The following is an 18,928-nucleotide window of genomic DNA, read 5'->3' as shown; positions in this document are numbered from 1 at the left end:
ACTGTATGCCCCAGAAGCTAAACCGTTAAAATGCATGAAGGTTCTCACCGCATTAGTGTTAAGTTTAGTTGAATATCCTCAATTGCTAAGCGGATATTAATCGACTCTGACTTGGCCTGACTTCTTGTATGGCTTAAATCTTCAAATCCGTTAAAAATTGAATATTCACAAGGGGCAGGGGAAATCCGGAACTTTGAACTAGCTGGACATTTTGCCCAAGGCCTAAAATATCGAAGTGTGGCGATATATAACGTACCCTAAATTCTGATATATATCGGCATTTATCGATACATCAAAGAAATCAATCTGTTGGTGAAAGAGTCCAAATATCGGTCAAATAGTAAAAAAAATCAGTCAAAATGTCAAACCAAATCAATTGATATATATCACCTAGAAAATCCTTCAATATTCGGTTCCAATATATCGCATATTTGTGCACGTCTAATATCTACACTATATGATAGCCGGATCTTTAGGAGGAAAATTTCTCAACCGAACTGTGTATTTGTAATCTCTTTATTTTATGATTTTAGAACCACATCCCTTAATTATTCTAATCAGCTCCTTCCTTTTTAAATAATTTACCAAAAACTCTCTCACTTTATTGAACCACCTCTCTTAATTATTCTAATAAGCTCCTTCCTTTTTAAATAATTTACCAAAAACTCTCTCACTTTATTGAAATTAGAATTAGCTTCATATTATTTAAAATAATTTAGAAAATCTCATTCACCTCACTCAAATTATATTCAATCCTTCCTAATGTTTTTATATTATTTTTTAGATTATAACTAGAATTCAAAAAATCATACTATCAGAGAGATATTAGAGCGACAGGTTTAAAAATTTGAAAAAACACCGATGCGTAGCACGGTTCGCATACTCGTCTCTACATGATAGCCGGGTTATTAGGAACTACATTTCTCAACCGATTTTTAATCTCTTAAGTTTTACAATTTAAAAACACCTCACTTAATTATTCTAATTAACTCTTTATGTTTTAAATAATTTACAAAACACTCATTCACCTTATTGAAATTAGAATTAATTTTCATATTATTTAAAATAATTTAAAAAACTTCTTTAACAAATTATAATCAATCCTTCTTAATATTTTTATATTGTTTTTTAAAATTGTTAGAGCAAAAAATTTAAAGATTTGGCGCAGCAGCATACTTGTAATTACAAAATAGTTGTTATCCTCAAGAATTAGCTAGGTGGCATTATTCAATCGATCGATCTGCCATTCTGCCGACATCCTCGCCACTTATTAACTAGAAGCCAAGACGACCGAGTCTAGAGAATGCTAGACATGGTTCAAGTAGGTGGTATAAAGTTAAGCACGCAAGATGGGCACCTCATGGTAAGTTGGTAACCGAAAGAAAACAAAATTAAGGAGTTACTTTGCGTGACTCTGCCTTCCTATAAATGGGCTTTGGCATCTTCTAGACTTAGACGCGACGTAATAAAAACTTGTTGTTCCTGTTTTGCCCCCAATTACTTAAAAGTGCACCCCGCGCGCAGGAGAAGAGCTAAGAACTCAAATCTCAAATACTAATAAAGGTAAGTTTTATCGAATTTTGTTATGAATTGTTGTTTGTAATTTGGAAAGTTTACGTTGTTTTTTTTTTTTTTAACTTTGGTTTTTCAGTTGTGAGATGTCTGGACCCTTGGATCCATTTGCTAGACCTTTAAGTAATTTTCCACTTGTTTTTTCATTTACTTATGTTGTTTCAGGGGTTGGGAAGATCTTCTAGTATTTTTTTTTAGTTTTGTCATAGTATCATCGTACACCTCTTCACAAATGTCACTACACTTCATCAATTAATCTGTTCAACATTCCACTCTCGTGGTTTGACCATTTTTTATGGGTTTATTAGCATTGTTTTTGTATTACGGTCGCAGGTTTTGAGGGGTTCTCTAGTCATGAAAAACAAAGAGAAAGAGAGTGTGATTTTGAAAATTCAGAAGATGAAAGGAGGGCAAGAATTGGATCTTTGACGAAGAAGAAAGCTATCAATGTGTCCTCCAAATATAGACATTCTCTTAAGAAAAACACCAGTCGAGTTACTTTTGATTCAATTGAGGATGTTCGGGACATCGAGGAGCTGCAGGCTGTCGATTCATTTCGTCAAGCATTGATTTTGGATGAATTGTTGCCTGCAAGACATGACAATTATCACATGATGTTGAGGTGCTCTCTCTCAAACCTTTTGTTAAAAGGAATAAATTTTTTGTTTCTTCATGTTGCATACAGTAGTATTTTCAGAATGTTAATGTTATGTCAAGTTTGAGGTTATAATGGAAACAATAGTTTGTCTAACTTAAAGTTTCCGAGGTTGACAATTTTTTCCCCTTCTAATGAACATATCCATGTCTGCTAAAGTAAAGTGTGATGATAATTGCTCAATTAAATTTATGAATATCAATTCTCTTATGGGTTATGTATGTATGTGTGTATCTTTTTTTTTTTTTGAAATAAATGCATAATTGGGTAGCAAACTTTATACGAAATCTGAATTTGGGGTACAAACTTTTTCTTGAGCAATTTTGGGGAACCAACTTGTTACTTTGTTGCAACATCTGGTTCTGTTTGTGTTCCATCCATTATTTTTGTATGTGGCACATTTTTCCATCTATTATTTTCATGTGGCACCTTTTTTTAATATCCACATAATAAATTAAATTCAAAATAAAATAGAAAATTTGTGACTTGTGTGAAAATAATGGACGAAAGTCATGAAACACAAACATAACCTAATGTTGACACAATGTGACAACTGACAAGTTGGTTACCCAAATTTGCTTAAAAAAAAATTTGTACCCCAAAATTCAGATTTCGTATAAAGGTCGTTACCCAATTAATTTTTTTTTTTTTAATGTTTGTGTGATTATGTATACATACAGGATACATCTATTATGTTGCATGCTAATGGATTATTTAAATTGCAGATTCTTAAAAGCAAGAAAGTTTGACGTTGAAAAAGCAAAACAGATGTGGGCTGAAATGATTCAGTGGAGAAAGGAGTTTGGTGCTGACACTATTTTGGAGGTAATTTTTTTTTTCATATAAAGATGGATGACATCGCAAATTCCTCGTTTATCTTGATGGATTGACATGTTTATTGTGTTGATTCATTCATAAGGATTTTGAATTCCAAGAGTTGGATGAAGTTTTGAAGCATTACCCCCACGGTCATCATGGTGTTGATAAAGAGGGAAGGCCTGTTTACTTTGAAAGATTGGGAAAAGTTGATCCCAACAAACTCATGCAAGTAACAACTATTGATCGGTATGTGAAATACTATGTGCAAGAGTTTGAGAGGTGCTTTGCTCTAAAGTTCCCAGCTTGCATTATTGCTGCGAAAAGACACATTGATTCCACTACAACAATTTTAGATGTTCAAGGGGTGGTAAGTCAACTTGCTTTCTTTAGTTCCTTGATGTGATTTTTTATACGTTGGTAAAACCATAGTAAACTGATTCTTTACTTCTATTTCTTTCATTCTATTCCTTTCCTTTACTCTTTTAGAGTTTAAAGAATTTCAGCAAGGCTGCTCGAGAACTCATTGTTCGGCTGAATAAAATTGATATTGACAATTACCCGGAGGTATTTGCTCTTTTAGGATGTAGATATACATCTTATGTACCATTATTTTATCTTCTGACTTGATTACCACATGCTGCAGGCTCTTGGCCGAATGTTAATCATCAATGCTGGTCCTGGTTTCAGGCTTTTGTGGAGCACTGTGAAGTCTTTTCTTGATCCCAAAACTACATCCAAGATTCATGTATACACTAGAATGCTTTACTTTGTCTTTTTCAGTGCTTATTATTTAGAATTGGCTTTTACGAGGACAATGAAAGAGTATTGATAGCAGGAATTGCCTTCGAATTTTCCTCAGGTTCTTGGAAACAAATACCAGAGCAAGTTGCTTGAGATAATAGATGCCAGGTACTTGGGTTTTTCGTTATTTTTTATTTTATTCATTTACTTTAAATATCTGTGCGTTTATTTTAGAATTCTATTATTTTTAACCGCGCCAAGTTTTCTATGACCTATGCTTGATGACTTTTATCGAAACAATCTTTTCTAAAGACTCCTATATTATATTGCGTTTTTTTTTCCCAGTGAGTTGCCAGAATTTTTAGGTGGTACTTGTACTTGTGCAGATCAGGGGGGTTGCCTCATGTCTGATAAGGGTCCGTGGAAGGACCCGATGGTAAAGAAGGTTCGGGATGTAGAATATTTGTTTTCTAGAACTCCTTATTTTATGTGGATTCATTAATTAATTGCTTGGACATTACATTGTTGCAGATGGTTTCAAATGGTGTTGCACAATGCGTTAGACAAATTGTGACAGTTACCAATAGAGATGGGAAGATAATTGCTTACGCTAAGCCACATTACCCAGCAGTAAGAGCTTTAGTTTACTGTGCAGCGTGGAACCAGCAGTCTGATCTTGTTTTTTCTTGCGCTGTAAATACTGTACCATTCTTTGCTGACGATTTGTTAATTCTTTCCTGAATCAGATAAAAGGTGGAGATACATTGACTGCTGAGTCAGGGTCAGAAGCTGAAGATATTGCTCTCGTAAAGCAATGAGGGGTTATGCACATCCTCTCTTGAGACCAGTTCGTGAAGAAGTAAGCCCCCGTTTTTTACGTTCTGTGAATAGGGTGAATTATGTAGCATCACCAAATCACTAATCACTTAAATTGCATCCATATAGAAGTCTCATCAATTTGGAACAAGAAATTTCCAGCATATAAGCATTTCCTACAATAATACACCCTCAGAAGTCAGACCCATGCTTACAAGACTACAATAACAACACTTGTCACCAATTTAGTCTTTGTGAGCAAATTTATGCACATCTCGGCTTGTTCCAACATGCCCTTACTGCTTGTATTTAGGTACTAGTTCTGTTAGTAAATTAGTAATCTGTAATTTCACTTGAAAGATCCTGTCAAGAACATAATGTAGCAATCTTGCTTGAAAGATATTGTTAGAAAATAAAAAGTAACGACAATCTCAAATATATTTTTTCTGATTGGTAAAGTCAAAATATGATAACTCGAATTCACAATGTTTTATCTCTACTAGTTCTGTTAGTAAATTAGTAATCTGTAATTTCACTTGAAAGATCCTGTCAAGAACGTAACGTAGCAATCTTGCTTGAAAGAGATTGTTAGAAAATAAAAAGTAACGACAATCTCAAATATATTTTTTCTGATTTGTAAAGTCAAAATATGATAACTCGAATTCACAATGTTTTATCTCTTTCCCAAATGTCCTTAGTCACAGCCTTTGTTTCTTTTTTTCCCCTTTCCCTCCACACACAAGGTCATTGCTCGCAATCCTCAAATCAAGCGATTGTTAATTTGAAGAAGACAGTCTGAGCCATGAACTGAAGAGGGATAGTTGTCTAACTGTTTGATGGTCTTTCCTGTATGTCTTATCTCTAACCAATTGAACAATAGAACTTTAGCAGTCATGCACATGACAGAGTATCCTATATGGGAAGTGTAATGTGAAGGGTATTCTTGAGCAATCTAACAGTTTCATGTTTCATGAGATTCTTTAGGAATGTGTTCCGTCTCACAGTTTCCGTTGTTGAAAGCAGGCATTGTATGTATCTTTAGTTTGCAAAAGTCAGAAAAAAGTTAGATTAAGAATATGATTTTTTTGTTTCTCTTCTAGATAATTACCTTATCGGAAGATTTCAGACAAGTCACTTTTTAGTGTGATTTTGTTGACATACTCATTAGTAGTTTAGTACGTACACTACGGCGAGATTTTATTTTTGGCTACTAATGTCTTGAGGTTCCTTGTACCATTTTAATAATAATAATAATAATAATTATTATTATTATTATTATTATTTTGAATAAAAGAAAAATCTGAGTTTGGATATGATGCTCATGTTTGGGAGTATGATATAAGGAGATTATCTTCGTTTTTAATCTAGAACATTAAGTATACTGTATGGGAAGATTCTAGGTAAGTCATCCTTTAGTGTGTTTGACATGCTCACATACACACACACATACACTATTCCCGTTTTAAATATTGAAACTTTTCAACTGAAAAACCTGAATTTGTATGTAATTCTGGCATTTGGGAGTACCTGTTTGATTTCTTTAGATTTGGAAGAGTCCATTTCCCTTCAATTTTTAATTTTTAATTGGGTTAACGAGTATTACCCCCAGATGGGAAATTAGGGCCTCCTCCCCCCCAAATACACAAAAAAAACACGGTCAACCCAATTTGACTTTTTTTTTCTGTGTGTATTTGGGGGGAGACTCTAATTTCGCATCTAGGGGGGAATCCTAATCAAGAAATTGGGTCAGGGAGACTCTTTTAGAAAAATTTACATTTTACAGATTGAGGAATATTATTTTATAGATTTACTACTACTTACCTTTTTTATATAGTGAAAACTACTTGTACAAGAAAAAAAAAACAAAATTTAGAGGTGTTATCTATAACTATCCACGTTTTTTGGAAGTGAACAATTTAGTTATTGAGATTTGTAACAATTTTATTCTCTTTTTTACCCTTATATAATTACTAAATTAAATATTTTCACTAAAAACAATATAATTCAATTATAACCACTTATTTTGCATTTTTAAATATATATGTACAAATATAAACCACCAAGGTAGTAAATTTATTTTAAAATACTAATGCATTTTAAAATGTATATGCATAATGATATGTATTTTAAAATGCATACACAAAATGCATTTTATTATTTAGTAGTTTCGACCAACTACTATGAAATGCAATGAGTTGGTATATATTTTATAGATTTACTACTACTTACCTTTTTTATATAGTGAAAACTATTTGTACAAGAAAAAAAAACAAAATTTAGAGGTGTTATCTATAACTATCCACGTTTTTTGGAAGTGAACAATTTAGTTATTGAGATTTGTAACAATTTTATTCTCTTTTTTACCCTTATATAATTACTAAATTAAATATTTTCACTAAAAACAATATAATTCAATTATAACCACTTATTTTGCATTTTTAAATATATATGTACAAATATAAACCACCAAGGTAGTAAATTTATTTTAAAATACTAATGCATTTTAAAATGTATATGCATAATGATATGTATTTTAAAATGCATACACAAAATGCATTTTATTATTTAGTAGTTTCGACCAACTACTATGAAATGCAATGAGTTGGTATAAGGTTTAGCTTATAGGGGTTTAGGATTCGGTGTCTTGAGGTTTAGGGTTTATGAATTTAGGATTTAGTGTCTAGAGGTTTTTAGGGTTCAGGCTTAGGGTCTAGTTTACAGGGATTTAGGGTTTAGTGTGTAGAGGTTTAGGCTTTAGGCTTTAGTGTCGACAAGTTTAATTTGTGATACACCATAAATGCAAAGTAAGCGGTTAGTTATAATAGAATTCTAACATTTTAAAATGCATTGTAAAACATTGAGATCAAAATAACTTAATAAATTTTAAAATGTTGAGTTAAAGTGTAATACTTAATGTTTACTTTCAAATACATTTTAAAATTTATGAAATTTTTAGATATTATGGGAGAGGAAATATAGTTGTTTAGTAGGTGCAAATAATTAAACGAGGGTATTTTTGTCAATTTCTTTCGAAAATGGGTTAATACTTGTCAAATTATGGTTTTGGCGTAGAAACTAAAAATATTATGTCTCTGGTTTGGGAGTCCAAACAATTCTTAACCGACTCCCTTAAACTAATTTTCTGCAATCCTAATTGGCTCATCTAGTGGGCGGTAATATTTGTTAACCCTTTTTAATTTGGTCTCCACTAGGAAGCCGCCTCCTGGATTTTCAATGGCATAACTTGCATGTTTCTTATGATCTTCTGCAGCTCAATTGAGGGACAAACTCTCCCAGCTCCGGCCCAAAATACGCAATTGGACATGATAGGTGAGAACAATCCTCAAGAGCTCATGCTTCTTTTAATTTTGTTAAGTAGCCCTAACAAACCTTCTCTTCTTTTCTGTTTCAGTTGCTTCTTGCTGTAACTTTGGACATAAAAAGAAGGCAATTCTTCCCAGTAGACAAAGAAGCTTCTATTATACAACTGCACGAGTTGGTCGTATATATCTCAGTGACCATGTAGATAGTATATATGTCAATATTCGTATAGACAGTATGGGACTCTACTATTATTAATGTACTTAGCATGGATGTGAATAGTCGTTACTTTATGTTATACTCCTGTTATTATGCTCAACACTCTAATTTCTGTCCATTTCTATTGTGCTTTGTCTCAAGGCCCAAAATATCGAATTCTGTGAATATTTCGGTGTACTAAAAAACCGATATATATTGGATATATTGGAAATATCAGATATATCTATTTTTTTTTTGTGACCAGTCCAAATTATCTAAAATATCTAAAATATTGGTAAAAAAATATCGTAAAATATCAGATAATTATATTAAAAAATAGTCAAAAAGTCAAATGATATATATCATAAATATTGTATATATTGGTTATATTGGCGATATAAAGTTCTATATCGGAAATTCTGATATATATTGGAAAAAAAATCAATATTTGATGAATATATATCGGATATATCGATATCGGTGTACCAAAAAAATAATATATATTGGCGATATATTAGATATATCGACAATATTTTGGGCCTTGCTTTGTCTACCAACATACACTACCTAGAAGTCCAAATTGAGCATTGAGGTTTTGGCTCTTCTGGTGGAGGACAGTTTACCTGCCTTGCCCTTGATTCCCTTTAATGAGTAGAAAGCAAGAATGTTGGGCAGGGATTTGTGACGTATCTCAATTAGTAGAGTATACCATAATTAATATGGACATTTAAATTGGACCAGTCTTTTTTCTGTCATGAAATACCCTTGATAAAATATTAAAATCAATTATTCAATGCCTTTAAGAAGGACTACTTAGTCATTTCAAAATTTACTACTATCTATACCCTTAAGATTATATAGTAACTTAAGGACGCATGTATAAATTCAGGTTGGAAATCAACCATACGCCCCCTATTCAATTGTTCGCGACTTACCCTTCATTAATTGTTCATTAATTGTCAAATAATTACCTTTTATACCGAAATTAAATTCAAGAAACTAACCGTCTCTCTTCTTCTCTCTCCCAATCAGGTATTCTCTTCTCCCTCTTCGTCCTCTATTGATAAAAAAAATATACACTCTTTGTTGCCTTCTTTTTCTCTTGATTTCTTCCAGTTTTGAAGAAAGCAAAGCAAGTAGGAGAATACCGACTTTAAGAAGGGTGGGAAGAGAAGTGAAAGCGCGAACGACGATATCGTGGTGTCCTAATATCACGTGTACCATCAAGGGCATTGGTCAGAATGGTGAGTTTTTTTTCATTTGCAATAAAATTTAAATTTTGGAGTGCTTGGTCTGATTTCCTGATTTTAATGGGTTGTATGTTGTTACTTTAAATGGGTTATGTTGTGAAAATGTTCGTTTAGAGTTAACATGAACCCTCAAATGTCCCCTCACCTTTAGTTAGACTTTGCTTCGTAAGCTATACGGCCAGGAGTTCAAATTGGATACGAAATAGGGTAAACTTCTTATTCTCAAAATCATTCTACCGCCCTTTACCCAAAGAGTGCAGAGTAGTCTACTATATTTGCTTCCGTACCGGGGAGAAGGTCTTGGTAGATTCGGATTGTATAGCTCTTTGGGGGTCCGCGACTTGGTAAGCCTCGACTTCTTAGATGATAGTGCTAAAGTGAAAGTTGATCGAGGAAAGACTTTGTCCCCCGCATGAAGTCGTTTAGGAATATGAGTTCTTTCTTTCTTAGCCATAAGAGAGTAGATCGACAAAGTCTGTTTATTCACCGGGAATCATTCCATTTTCCTTCTTCTTCATTAATCGGATAGCTGGTTTTCGCTGAAATCTATCTCTGTCAATGGCAACCCGGCTTGCATTTTTGCACGAATAATAGAGTGTTAGTTTGCACTATTCTTACCCTTTTGTTGACATTGGGATTTGCCCTTTGTGGACAACCCTTCTAGCGAGGGAAGCGGGTCGGGGACCGACCTTTCAAAATTTGGAGGTAGTGGTCTCATATTGGTAGCATTTACCAAAAAATTCGTCTATTAGAATTATCTCTTTTAGTATTAGGTCATGAGTTTAAAACAACGGGAATAAAGGTGAATACCTTGGAAGCACTTTCGGAGAGATTCCACCGTCTACTCAAATGCGGAAAGTGGTCGGTTTGATATCTTATACATTACACCTGAGGGGGCTTGCACTCTTTCTCGCGGGTACTAGAACCTTTATGTATCCTACCTATCATTTAGCTAGAAGTTGTGAAAATGTGTTTGTATTTTACTTCATATAGTTCCCCTGCTCTTTTTAGCCAAATAGTTAAATACTGTATTCTCAGTTCTTTTAATTCCTTGAGGCACTGGAGAGGAAACCGTTGAACGTGATTGTGGCATAATGGAGAAGGACAGAATGAATCGTAAAACCATTGATAAAATGACTCGTGGTGATAAAACACGAGCGTGTGATTATGTTGAAATAATGTAGTGGGACTAGATTTCAGGACACAAAAATGCATGAGATTACATGGCTGTAGATGGAATTGAATTTAGGATTATGTTAAATCTATCTGACCACAAACTCAGAATTGGCTTAGATAATGATGATGATGATGATGACATCAATGGTTATGATGCTCACAACCCTAAATTTTAAATACAGGGACGTACGCCCTAAGATCCCAATCAGTAAGTATGATTTTAGTCTCTACTGGTAGTTTACTCAAGTAAGATTTATGTTGCTTTATGACTTGGATTTATTCTATTACATGTCGGTAGCCAAGATTCATTTAAATGTAATTTTTTTTCTTTTTTCATACGGTATTGTAGGTTTTGGTCTAATTTGTTACAAACGGAATCTGTTTGTTTGCTGTTGACGAAGCACATTGCATTTCAGAGTGGGGTCACGATTTCAGGTATCACGTGCACACATCAGTATCCACGAGGTTCTTATTGCCCTACTTCGCTTGGTGGTTTGGGGCTTATCTATGATACACTCAATTTGAGCAAGTTTTTTGTCACCAAATTCAATTTTCCCTTGTGCTTGCTTATTATTAGTATTTTAATTATTCGTCTTGATTGAGTTACCTACTTTTAATATTGACTCTTCTTTTTTGCAATTTAACTTTGTGAGAACTGGAAAGTGTATATATTTGTTTGGTTGTCTTATGACATATCATGTTATTCCCTTGGCTGTATAGATATTGCAAATAAATATCGTAGTGTTTTTATACTTTAAATTGTAGATAAATCCACTGTTGTGGATGCACAATATGGTAAAACAACTTTGCTAGACTGCTGTCTTGTGCATAATCCATTGTTTGCGTCTGTCTTTAGAGTTTAGAGTAAAATAACCTATCCATCACAAGCTATGAATTCTCTCTTGAAGCCTTCAGCTGAGATGCGCATGCATGTTTTTTTTGTTCCTTGGATTAGTTCTATTGTATCCTCTATATGCTCTTGGCACTATCCCGCATTTTTTTTTTAATATTGTGAACATGTTAAATTTTATATTTCATCATATGGGTTGACTTGTGCTATTAAACAATGTAGTTATATAACTTAACTTTGGGAGTGTTGGGAGGACCGCTTTGTGCTGTTAGTTGTGGTAGTGATATTGGAAATATTTCCTATAGCAATTAGTGGTTACTTTTGCAAATAGAACAATGTATCTTGGTATGTGCCTAAGAACTAAAGGTAGAATTTCTTTCCCTCTCTTGACAACCCTGAAAGACTTCAACAACTTATAATTTTTTGTGTTGTAGGTAACATTGGTTGGATTATGAATTTTTACCAATGGAGTCTAACACATTTTTTTTTATCATGACGAATCCGTTTAGCTTTGTAGGGCATTGGTATGTCTGATTTTCCACATTTTAGAGCATGAACAGTCAGCGTTAAGATAGATCTAGATCAAGCCTTCTTGAAGACTGAAGCGGTATCCTCGTGACTCACGCGGTGTTGTCGGTGAGGTCATGCTCTGCAAGCCTTTCTTAATGGACAATTATCGGGTAGAATATTAGCCCTTCAACATTGAACTGAAATCTGATTCTTGCGGTTGGGAAAGTTAGCATGGAATGGTTGGCTGGGGAAAAGACTAAGCTAATTGGGACATTTTGCCAAGAAGAAAACGTGTTGGGCCGGGTTATGTTGAGAAAGACTTCTGCTTTGGACATACAAACATATACTCAGTTGAGGTTGGTACTGTTTATAGTCTTTATTCATTTAGAGATTCCAGCATCTTACATCCTTTCTTCTCAAATCAAACACCAATGGGTAACAACCGTTTTGTAATGCTAAATAATATGATTCTCATCGTAAAAAGTGTTGTCCTGTAGCCCTGTAGGCATCTAGCAGATGAGTGATCATCTTTATAAGAAGAGAGAAAGAAAGGCCGATGTGATCATTCATATCTCTAATACATATATTCACCTAACCTTTATTAGTTGATTATGTGTCTTAAGTATATTTGTTAATTTGAGTGGTTTGATTTGGAATTTGGGTTTTCGTTGAGATATATATTTACCAGTAGGATATAGATATTAAAATATGACTCATTAGTATTGGTTGCCTATCATTGATTATAGAATGTATTATGCAACCAGTAGTAGCCTCTAACTCTACTTGCAGGTGCATTGATTGGATTGCTTATTGCCCCCCCAAATAGTGACTTACACTTTACTGACTGATATTTGGCTCGGTATGTTTCAGGCATATACAACGAAGCTCTCTTGAGGGGTCTATACCTGCAGGCATTTCTACATTGACTAGCTTGAGTGATTTGTAAGTATGTCTTTCTAATTCATTTTACTGATAGCAAATTGCTAACCTCGATGAGTACATAAAGATTCTAAGCTGTTGCTTCTTCCCAAAAGTTGCAACACCACAATTTTGCAACTTTTATTGCAAATTTCGGATGTTAAAATTCCAAAGAAATTTACAAATAGCACTATTTTCTGAAGTTGTAGTTTCCATTCCATGTCCCCAAGAATTTATGGAGACCACAGGAGTTGTTTTCTATCTGCAAGTACTTTTGGATACTACTTTCGGATGTCTATATGGTCAAACGATTTACTTTTATATAATGTGCAGGAGGATTAGTGATTTAAAGGGGACGAGATTTGATTTCCCACAGTTAAGTACAATGAAATCCATGAAAACATTGTAAGTTAAACTTCTTAGGATAAACACTCCATTTTTTTTTTCATTTTTAAGATATTCTCTACCGCCATATCTTTGCTTTGATTATATCCTAAGCCTACTTCTAAAATGTAGGATACTGAGAAATTGTATGATTCATGGAAACATTCACGAATATTTTGGGAACTGCAAAAACTAAAAACACTGTAAGTCTTTTTAACTTTATTATCCGATAATTTTTGGTTGGCACATGCATTTGCTTTCGTAGATTATTAGCTATTGTTCACTCATTAAAGGGTCTGAGTTGGAGGTTGCAAGGAAATATGTATATGTACTACTTCAACCAGTTATCGATCCCACAATATAGGAGGGTTGAACTTCTACTTGAAAACTTATAATATGTTAAATATTAATGTGGAAATTCATATACCAAAATCCTAAGTCTCTATCTCGAGAATCTAAAGTAAGCCATGGTTACACAGTAAATCCACATCCCTGTTACAAGTTTCAATCTACTTTAAATGAAAAGTCTTTATCGATTTCTTTAGTAAGTCAGAGTAAAGTATCGCAATGCAATTGACAATGACAATCTGAAGTCAGAAAGCCCTGAAAATCTCGGCCTTAAAACACTGTGATAGAATCCTGTCCTGAAAACAGAATATTGGTACATTTGTATTTTGCTAATTAACTATATTGAAGGTATTTTGCTAATAAGCTACATTGAATTGCATTAATTGATTTCTCTGACATTCCCTGCATCTTTTTGAAAAAAATCAGATGAAAGAGCATGGACTCCAACAGCAGTTGAACCACCAGAAGAAGAAAAGTTCCTAAGTGGAAATAGAGCTTCTGAACACTCCGAGATTCCAAGCAAAGTAAGAAAAACAAAATTTGAATCTAGAGCTAAGAGTACGAATGAAGTTCTATTAAAATCCTTTGCATATCTACAGGATGAAACATCTTAAACTGAAGCAACACCTGTACTTTCTCAAGAGTTGAACACGCTCCGTCATAAAGAAGGCGCTCAGAAAAATACGGGAAGAACCTGATGCTCAGTTCCCGTCAATTGATGTTAGCACAAAATGTAATTCTTCGCACAACGAAACATATGGGATTGAAGCACCTGTACCATCAGAACATATAAAAACCCTCCATCTCAGAGAAGCAAATCAGAAAATACCTGAAGAGCTTGATACTCGATCCCCACCAACTGAGGTTGAAATAAGGCTTAATTCTTCATAGAATCAAACTCATCCTGCTGTTAAGCAGATTCCATTTGAGTCAAAAACTAGAATTGTAAGTAAACTCAGTTGCACTTCATTTTTTCTAAAAAAAAAACAAAATGATTAGACTTCTGGCTGATTACCTTTAACATATATTGATTTTCTTAAGAATGAAGAAGGCGGTATAGAGACATCATCAGCGGCTAAACTGTCCAAAGAGCTTAAAGTCTTCCATGTTGCAAAAGTATCAGAGAAGGATGATACCCATTTAACACCGAATGTATCCAATCCGCTGATGAGATGGCAACGCAAGCATCCAATCCTACCTGCCCTCATCCTGTCCAAATGGTCGAAAATGGTTTACAGATTCTATCAGGATTCAAGTGTACTAAGCAGGATGGGAACCGATGGAAAGGTGACTTCTGTCAAAACAATTGATGTAAGTTGCTTGAATCTAAATCTGTCACAATATTTAGATTTTATCACCTATCATCGTGATAAAACAAATCTTCAATTCTCATCACCATGTTTCGCATAGGTCATATGTGATTTGCAAGGAAAATAACTGGTCTATAATGTTTTTCAAATTACATAATTAAAAAAACGAAAATATCTATTTACACGATTACACACAGTAGATGTTGGATTTTTTCCTTTTAATGTTCTAAAACTCAATATTGTATTGATGTTGGTGGTGGTAAAATATGATCTCGATATATAGCTGAGTCCCCTACCTCTTTTTTATCTGTTTATCATAAACCCATGAAACGAAGTTCTCAGGACAAAAAACATGATTTTTAAATGCCATTGAATTCTTACAATGCAGAAAAAAAATGAAAATAATAGTGTTTTATTTAGCTTGAAGCAGGCAATTAATATGGTCATTCTCTCCATGGACTACAAGAAATGTAAGGCAGAGATCAAAACAATTGATGCTCAGGACTCTTACAAGGGTGGAGTTGTTGTTCAAGTAACTGGATGTCTCATTGTGAAGGATAATATGAAAAGGAAGTTTACTCAATCATTTTACCTGACCCCACAAGACAAAGGCTACTTTGTTCTTAATGATATTTTTAGGTATGTGATTGAGTATGAAATGGTGGAGTCCGATACAGTTGCCATTGCAGTTAATGGCGTAACTGAAAATGCCACATCAACTCCTGTTACCCCAGATCCAGGTTGCCTTCATATTTTTTTCATTTCTTTACATTCCACAGGTGGCTTGGTACCATTTGTGTTTATTCTTGGTTTTTTTTTTTTTTTTTGCGAGGGCCCTCTCATATTCCTAAGCATCCCATGCCCAGAATACAACTCCAGAGGTAGAAGTGTCATATGGAAATGGCGAGGTGGTTCATGAGCCATCATGCAATGGTGAATTATCCACTGTGGAAGTTGAGGTTGTGGAGGCCCCTGTTCATTCAGGTCAAGATGAAGTTCTTCCAGCGACCGAGCCGGCTTCAACATTTCCGGAAGATACTCCAAAGAAGTCTTATGCTTCAATCGTGAGGATATTAATTTTTGTCACTTTTACTGATAAGTTCCTTTTTTTTTAATCACTTGAATGTTAGTTATTTGATTTAAATACTTGATGCAGATTAAAGTTATGAAGGAAACTACTCCTGTCCATGTACATACGAATATTGGTCCTAATTTGGATAAAATCTTCTTGATCAAAATTTGGACGAAAAGTCGCTGGTTGTTGGTACTCTTCTTGGATTCAAACAGTTTATGGATTTGGTGTTGGAGAACACCCTTGAGATGAATGGAAATGATAAAAATTAGATAGGCATGGTGGTAAGTCGAAAGTCGAGATATCTTTCAGTTTACGATTATTACCTACTGTCAATTTTTTCTTGAGTTAATTTTTTGGTGAACTTGCATGCAGGTTATCAGGGGGTAATAGTGTGGTTATGACTAGCCAAAAGGAAAAAACCTTAAGGCTGTGCGATTGGTAGAGATTGACAAGAAAAACAAGGCCGAAAACTTCACGAATGCCTCTGAAAAGAAACCAATTAACAAAAGTTTTAAAGCTGCTGAAAATGGTTATGATCCATTCTTCAGAAGATGTAAAAAGTCCCGAAATCAATTTGTATCAAACCCTTTCATAGAAGCTTCAAAAAATGGCCATGTTGCTGCTAGATCATTAGAGTCATATGAAGGCAATAGGGCAGCAGGGACAACTAATGTGGTAGTTTTGCTTACTGCCCTTCATCTCTAAGTTTTTGCATTTCATCCAATTTAATTTTATTTCATCTTTGTGTTTGTCCCCGTGTTTCAACTAACACCAGAAACAACCAATCGGATGTAAGCAACGAATGACTAATACTCGAAGAAGACATCTGCGTAGTATTAGGGATGGAAATAGATATTGAACGGGGTTTCAAACCCCACATTCGTTTACTCATGCTGAAGGTATCACACATAATTTTTTTTTTATCAATTTCTCTATTTTCTTTAAGGAACTTTGTTTGTTGGCATTAATTTGTGACGCTCATTGTTTTACAGTCTCGACATCCCATACACAAACACACAATGTAGATCAAGGTATAGTGTCAAACTCAATGCTTACTATAATCTGCCAATCTCACTGGCAGTGCTGAAAGTTTTTTGAGGACTCGATATTAGGATCGACAATGGGATGAAAAAAGAAAATAGGATTCCAACGTGGATCATGCACAGATACACTTTTATTATTCCCAAGCTATTTGTGTTTACATGTGCTGAATGTTAAATATTGCTCTTGGTTGTTTGCAGAATGTTAAATATTGATGTGGAAATGATACCTTGCCAGATGTATTTAGCATTAATAAAGGTGATTTGCTATCGTATCAGCCTTATGCCATGGGACATATGAAGTATATCTGGGGTGAGGATGCAATGAATATAATCCAGATAGGTGGATCGACGACCGTCCTGTTACACTTCTTTGTTTCGAGCTATGGAATCACAAGAAACTCCTCAACTACAAAACCATGATCGCTCTTCACATTGCTGGCCCTCTCAACCTCCGCGCATCTCCAAGAGTTCGAGGCAAATATTAAGAAGTTGATCAATAATCTTATGTTCTATTCATTGTCATATACTATCCCTGGTGTCTCCAACGGTTGCAACATTCACATGCTATCTTAAATTCTTAATTGCGAACTCATACAGCTTGCATCAGTTCTAATTTTCGTTTTGATCCAGCTCCAAATTTGAGAAGTAGAACTGCACCGTATAAATAAATATATAATGTCACTAACTAGCTGTTCCTTCCTTCCATTGGCAAGTCTACTACAGGGAGCAAGAGCAAGCTTATAGCTCCTCTTTTAATTTTTTTTCTCAATGGAGATCAATGAGCTTCCGAGCAGAAGTATTCTAGGATGGATGTGCACATCCCAAATTAGTTTAGTCCAGTTGGTTCCAACTCTTCTTTTTCTAATGTTTTGCCATGCAGAGGCAATTACAAACTTTCTTTTGACGCGTCCGAACACGGATCGATCTTTCTATTCAAACCCCTTTTTCTAATAATATATCATCTCACGGTTTTCTCTCAAATAGTTTCCGTTGTGTTGACATAGTCAGTTCATTGTTCAGGACAAAGGACTTGACTGCAGCATTGCCCCCTTTCATTTCACTCTTGCTGAAGTTCAGAGCTTCAACAATTAACTTATATATCTTATCCAATTATGTTTCGATCTATCCCCATTGCCAACTGGCCACTAAGCTCTAGAAGTCACTTCATTCATAACCAGTCCATAATGATTATTGACATGATTTGTGGTACTACATAAATTCCCCTTCCTTTTTCATATATTTATGGCTGCACAAATATTAGCAAAATAATCTGTCCCAATTCTGAGGCTAGCTTCATTACCATAGTCACATTGATCTTAGCCACCGGTGTCACACTTTGGTAGCTACCCTACTTTTTGTTTTGCAAATTTGGTTTGTGTTGTTATTGGTGCAACAAACTGTGTTTTCGGCACGAGTTATATCTATATGTTCTCTGCATAATTCAGCGATGCAATATCTTTATAATTATGTACTGAAGACAGTGTACATCAGTTTTTTTACTACAACGTTTCTTCGATAGTTACTACTATCTCAGTGACAAGCTTATATGGTTTACACCCTCAAATACACTAACATAGGACCTAAAATCCCAATCTTATGTCTATGTTAGAGCAGTATAGAAGCTCACTTAGACACATATACTATTATAAGACTAATACAATCCAAGTAGGTGATACCTCATTCATGAATCAGTACAACACTCATTATCAGACTTTGACAAAAGTACTCTATCTCCCCAACACTCCGCATAGATGTACATTTTTACCCATTCCTAATGCACCAAAGGCACCACTGACAAACCAAACAAATAAAGAGCAAATTAAAAACTAACAAAATGGCGCTAAGGAAAAGATACTTAAGTGTTAGGGAGGAGCTAGGAGTCTTCCCTTGAGTCTTCATTCATGCCTTCATGGATCAGCCACCTATGAGATATTGTTTGAAA

The 18,928-nt window shown here is 34.5% G+C and overlaps 1 protein-coding gene and 3 long non-coding RNA genes across 5 annotated transcripts; all 4 read left to right on the top strand.

Annotated features, from left to right (window-relative positions):
• Positions 1-1,360: 1,360 nt before the first annotated feature.
• LOC147514976 (phosphatidylinositol/phosphatidylcholine transfer protein SFH6-like) lies at positions 1,361-8,384 on the top strand. 2 transcript variants are annotated; one of them, XM_086585712.1, is made up of 13 exons: positions 1,436-1,563; positions 1,652-1,695; positions 1,906-2,194; positions 2,953-3,052; positions 3,147-3,413; positions 3,533-3,610; positions 3,690-3,791; positions 3,906-3,955; positions 4,133-4,232; positions 4,319-4,417; positions 4,534-4,646; positions 7,875-7,933; positions 8,016-8,384. In XM_086585712.1, the coding sequence occupies exons 2-11, from the start codon at positions 1,659-1,661 to the stop codon at positions 4,603-4,605; spliced, it is 1,194 nt and encodes a 397-aa protein (XP_086441838.1). In that variant the 5' UTR covers positions 1,436-1,563; positions 1,652-1,658; the 3' UTR covers positions 4,606-4,646; positions 7,875-7,933; positions 8,016-8,384. The 2 variants fall into 2 exon arrangements, with proteins under 2 accessions (XP_086441841.1, XP_086441838.1); XM_086585715.1 differs by lacking the exon at positions 1,652-1,695 and having other exon boundaries at positions 1,361-1,563.
• An 863-nt stretch (positions 8,385-9,247) lies between these two features.
• Positions 9,248-12,002, top strand: LOC147514975 (uncharacterized). The gene is made up of 3 exons (XR_015209766.1): positions 9,248-9,366; positions 10,898-10,983; positions 11,908-12,002. It is a non-coding gene; the product is annotated as an uncharacterized LOC147514975 (long non-coding RNA).
• Positions 12,003-13,812: 1,810 nt separating this feature from the next.
• LOC147514974 (uncharacterized) lies at positions 13,813-16,086 on the top strand. The gene is made up of 6 exons (XR_015213324.1): positions 13,813-14,082; positions 14,158-14,503; positions 14,600-14,869; positions 15,289-15,608; positions 15,701-15,932; positions 16,025-16,086. It is a non-coding gene; the product is annotated as an uncharacterized LOC147514974 (long non-coding RNA).
• A 36-nt stretch (positions 16,087-16,122) lies between these two features.
• On the top strand, positions 16,123-17,545 carry LOC147514973 (uncharacterized). The gene is made up of 3 exons (XR_015213323.1): positions 16,123-16,224; positions 16,316-16,618; positions 16,719-17,545. It is a non-coding gene; the product is annotated as an uncharacterized LOC147514973 (long non-coding RNA).
• Positions 17,546-18,928: the final 1,383 nt, after the last annotated feature.

The sequence above is a fragment of the Coptis chinensis genome, chromosome 2 (assembly GCF_015680905.1).
Source record: "Coptis chinensis isolate HL-2020 chromosome 2, ASM1568090v1, whole genome shotgun sequence".
In the NCBI taxonomy this organism is placed as follows: Eukaryota; Viridiplantae; Streptophyta; class Magnoliopsida; order Ranunculales; family Ranunculaceae; genus Coptis; species Coptis chinensis.
The sequence above is the reverse complement of the archived record's forward strand: the minus strand, read 5'-3'. Positions and strand labels throughout refer to the sequence as shown.

Coding starts and splice junctions, on each gene's coding strand:
- LOC147514976 (XM_086585712.1), top strand. CDS start 1,659: ATGTCTGGACCCTTGGATCCATTTGCTAGACCTTTAA. Junction 1,696..1,905: donor TCCATTTGCTAGACCTTTAA/GTAATTTTCCAC, acceptor TTACGGTCGCAG/GTTTTGAGGGGTTCTCTAGT. Junction 3,053..3,146: donor GTGCTGACACTATTTTGGAG/GTAATTTTTTTT, acceptor TTCATTCATAAG/GATTTTGAATTCCAAGAGTT.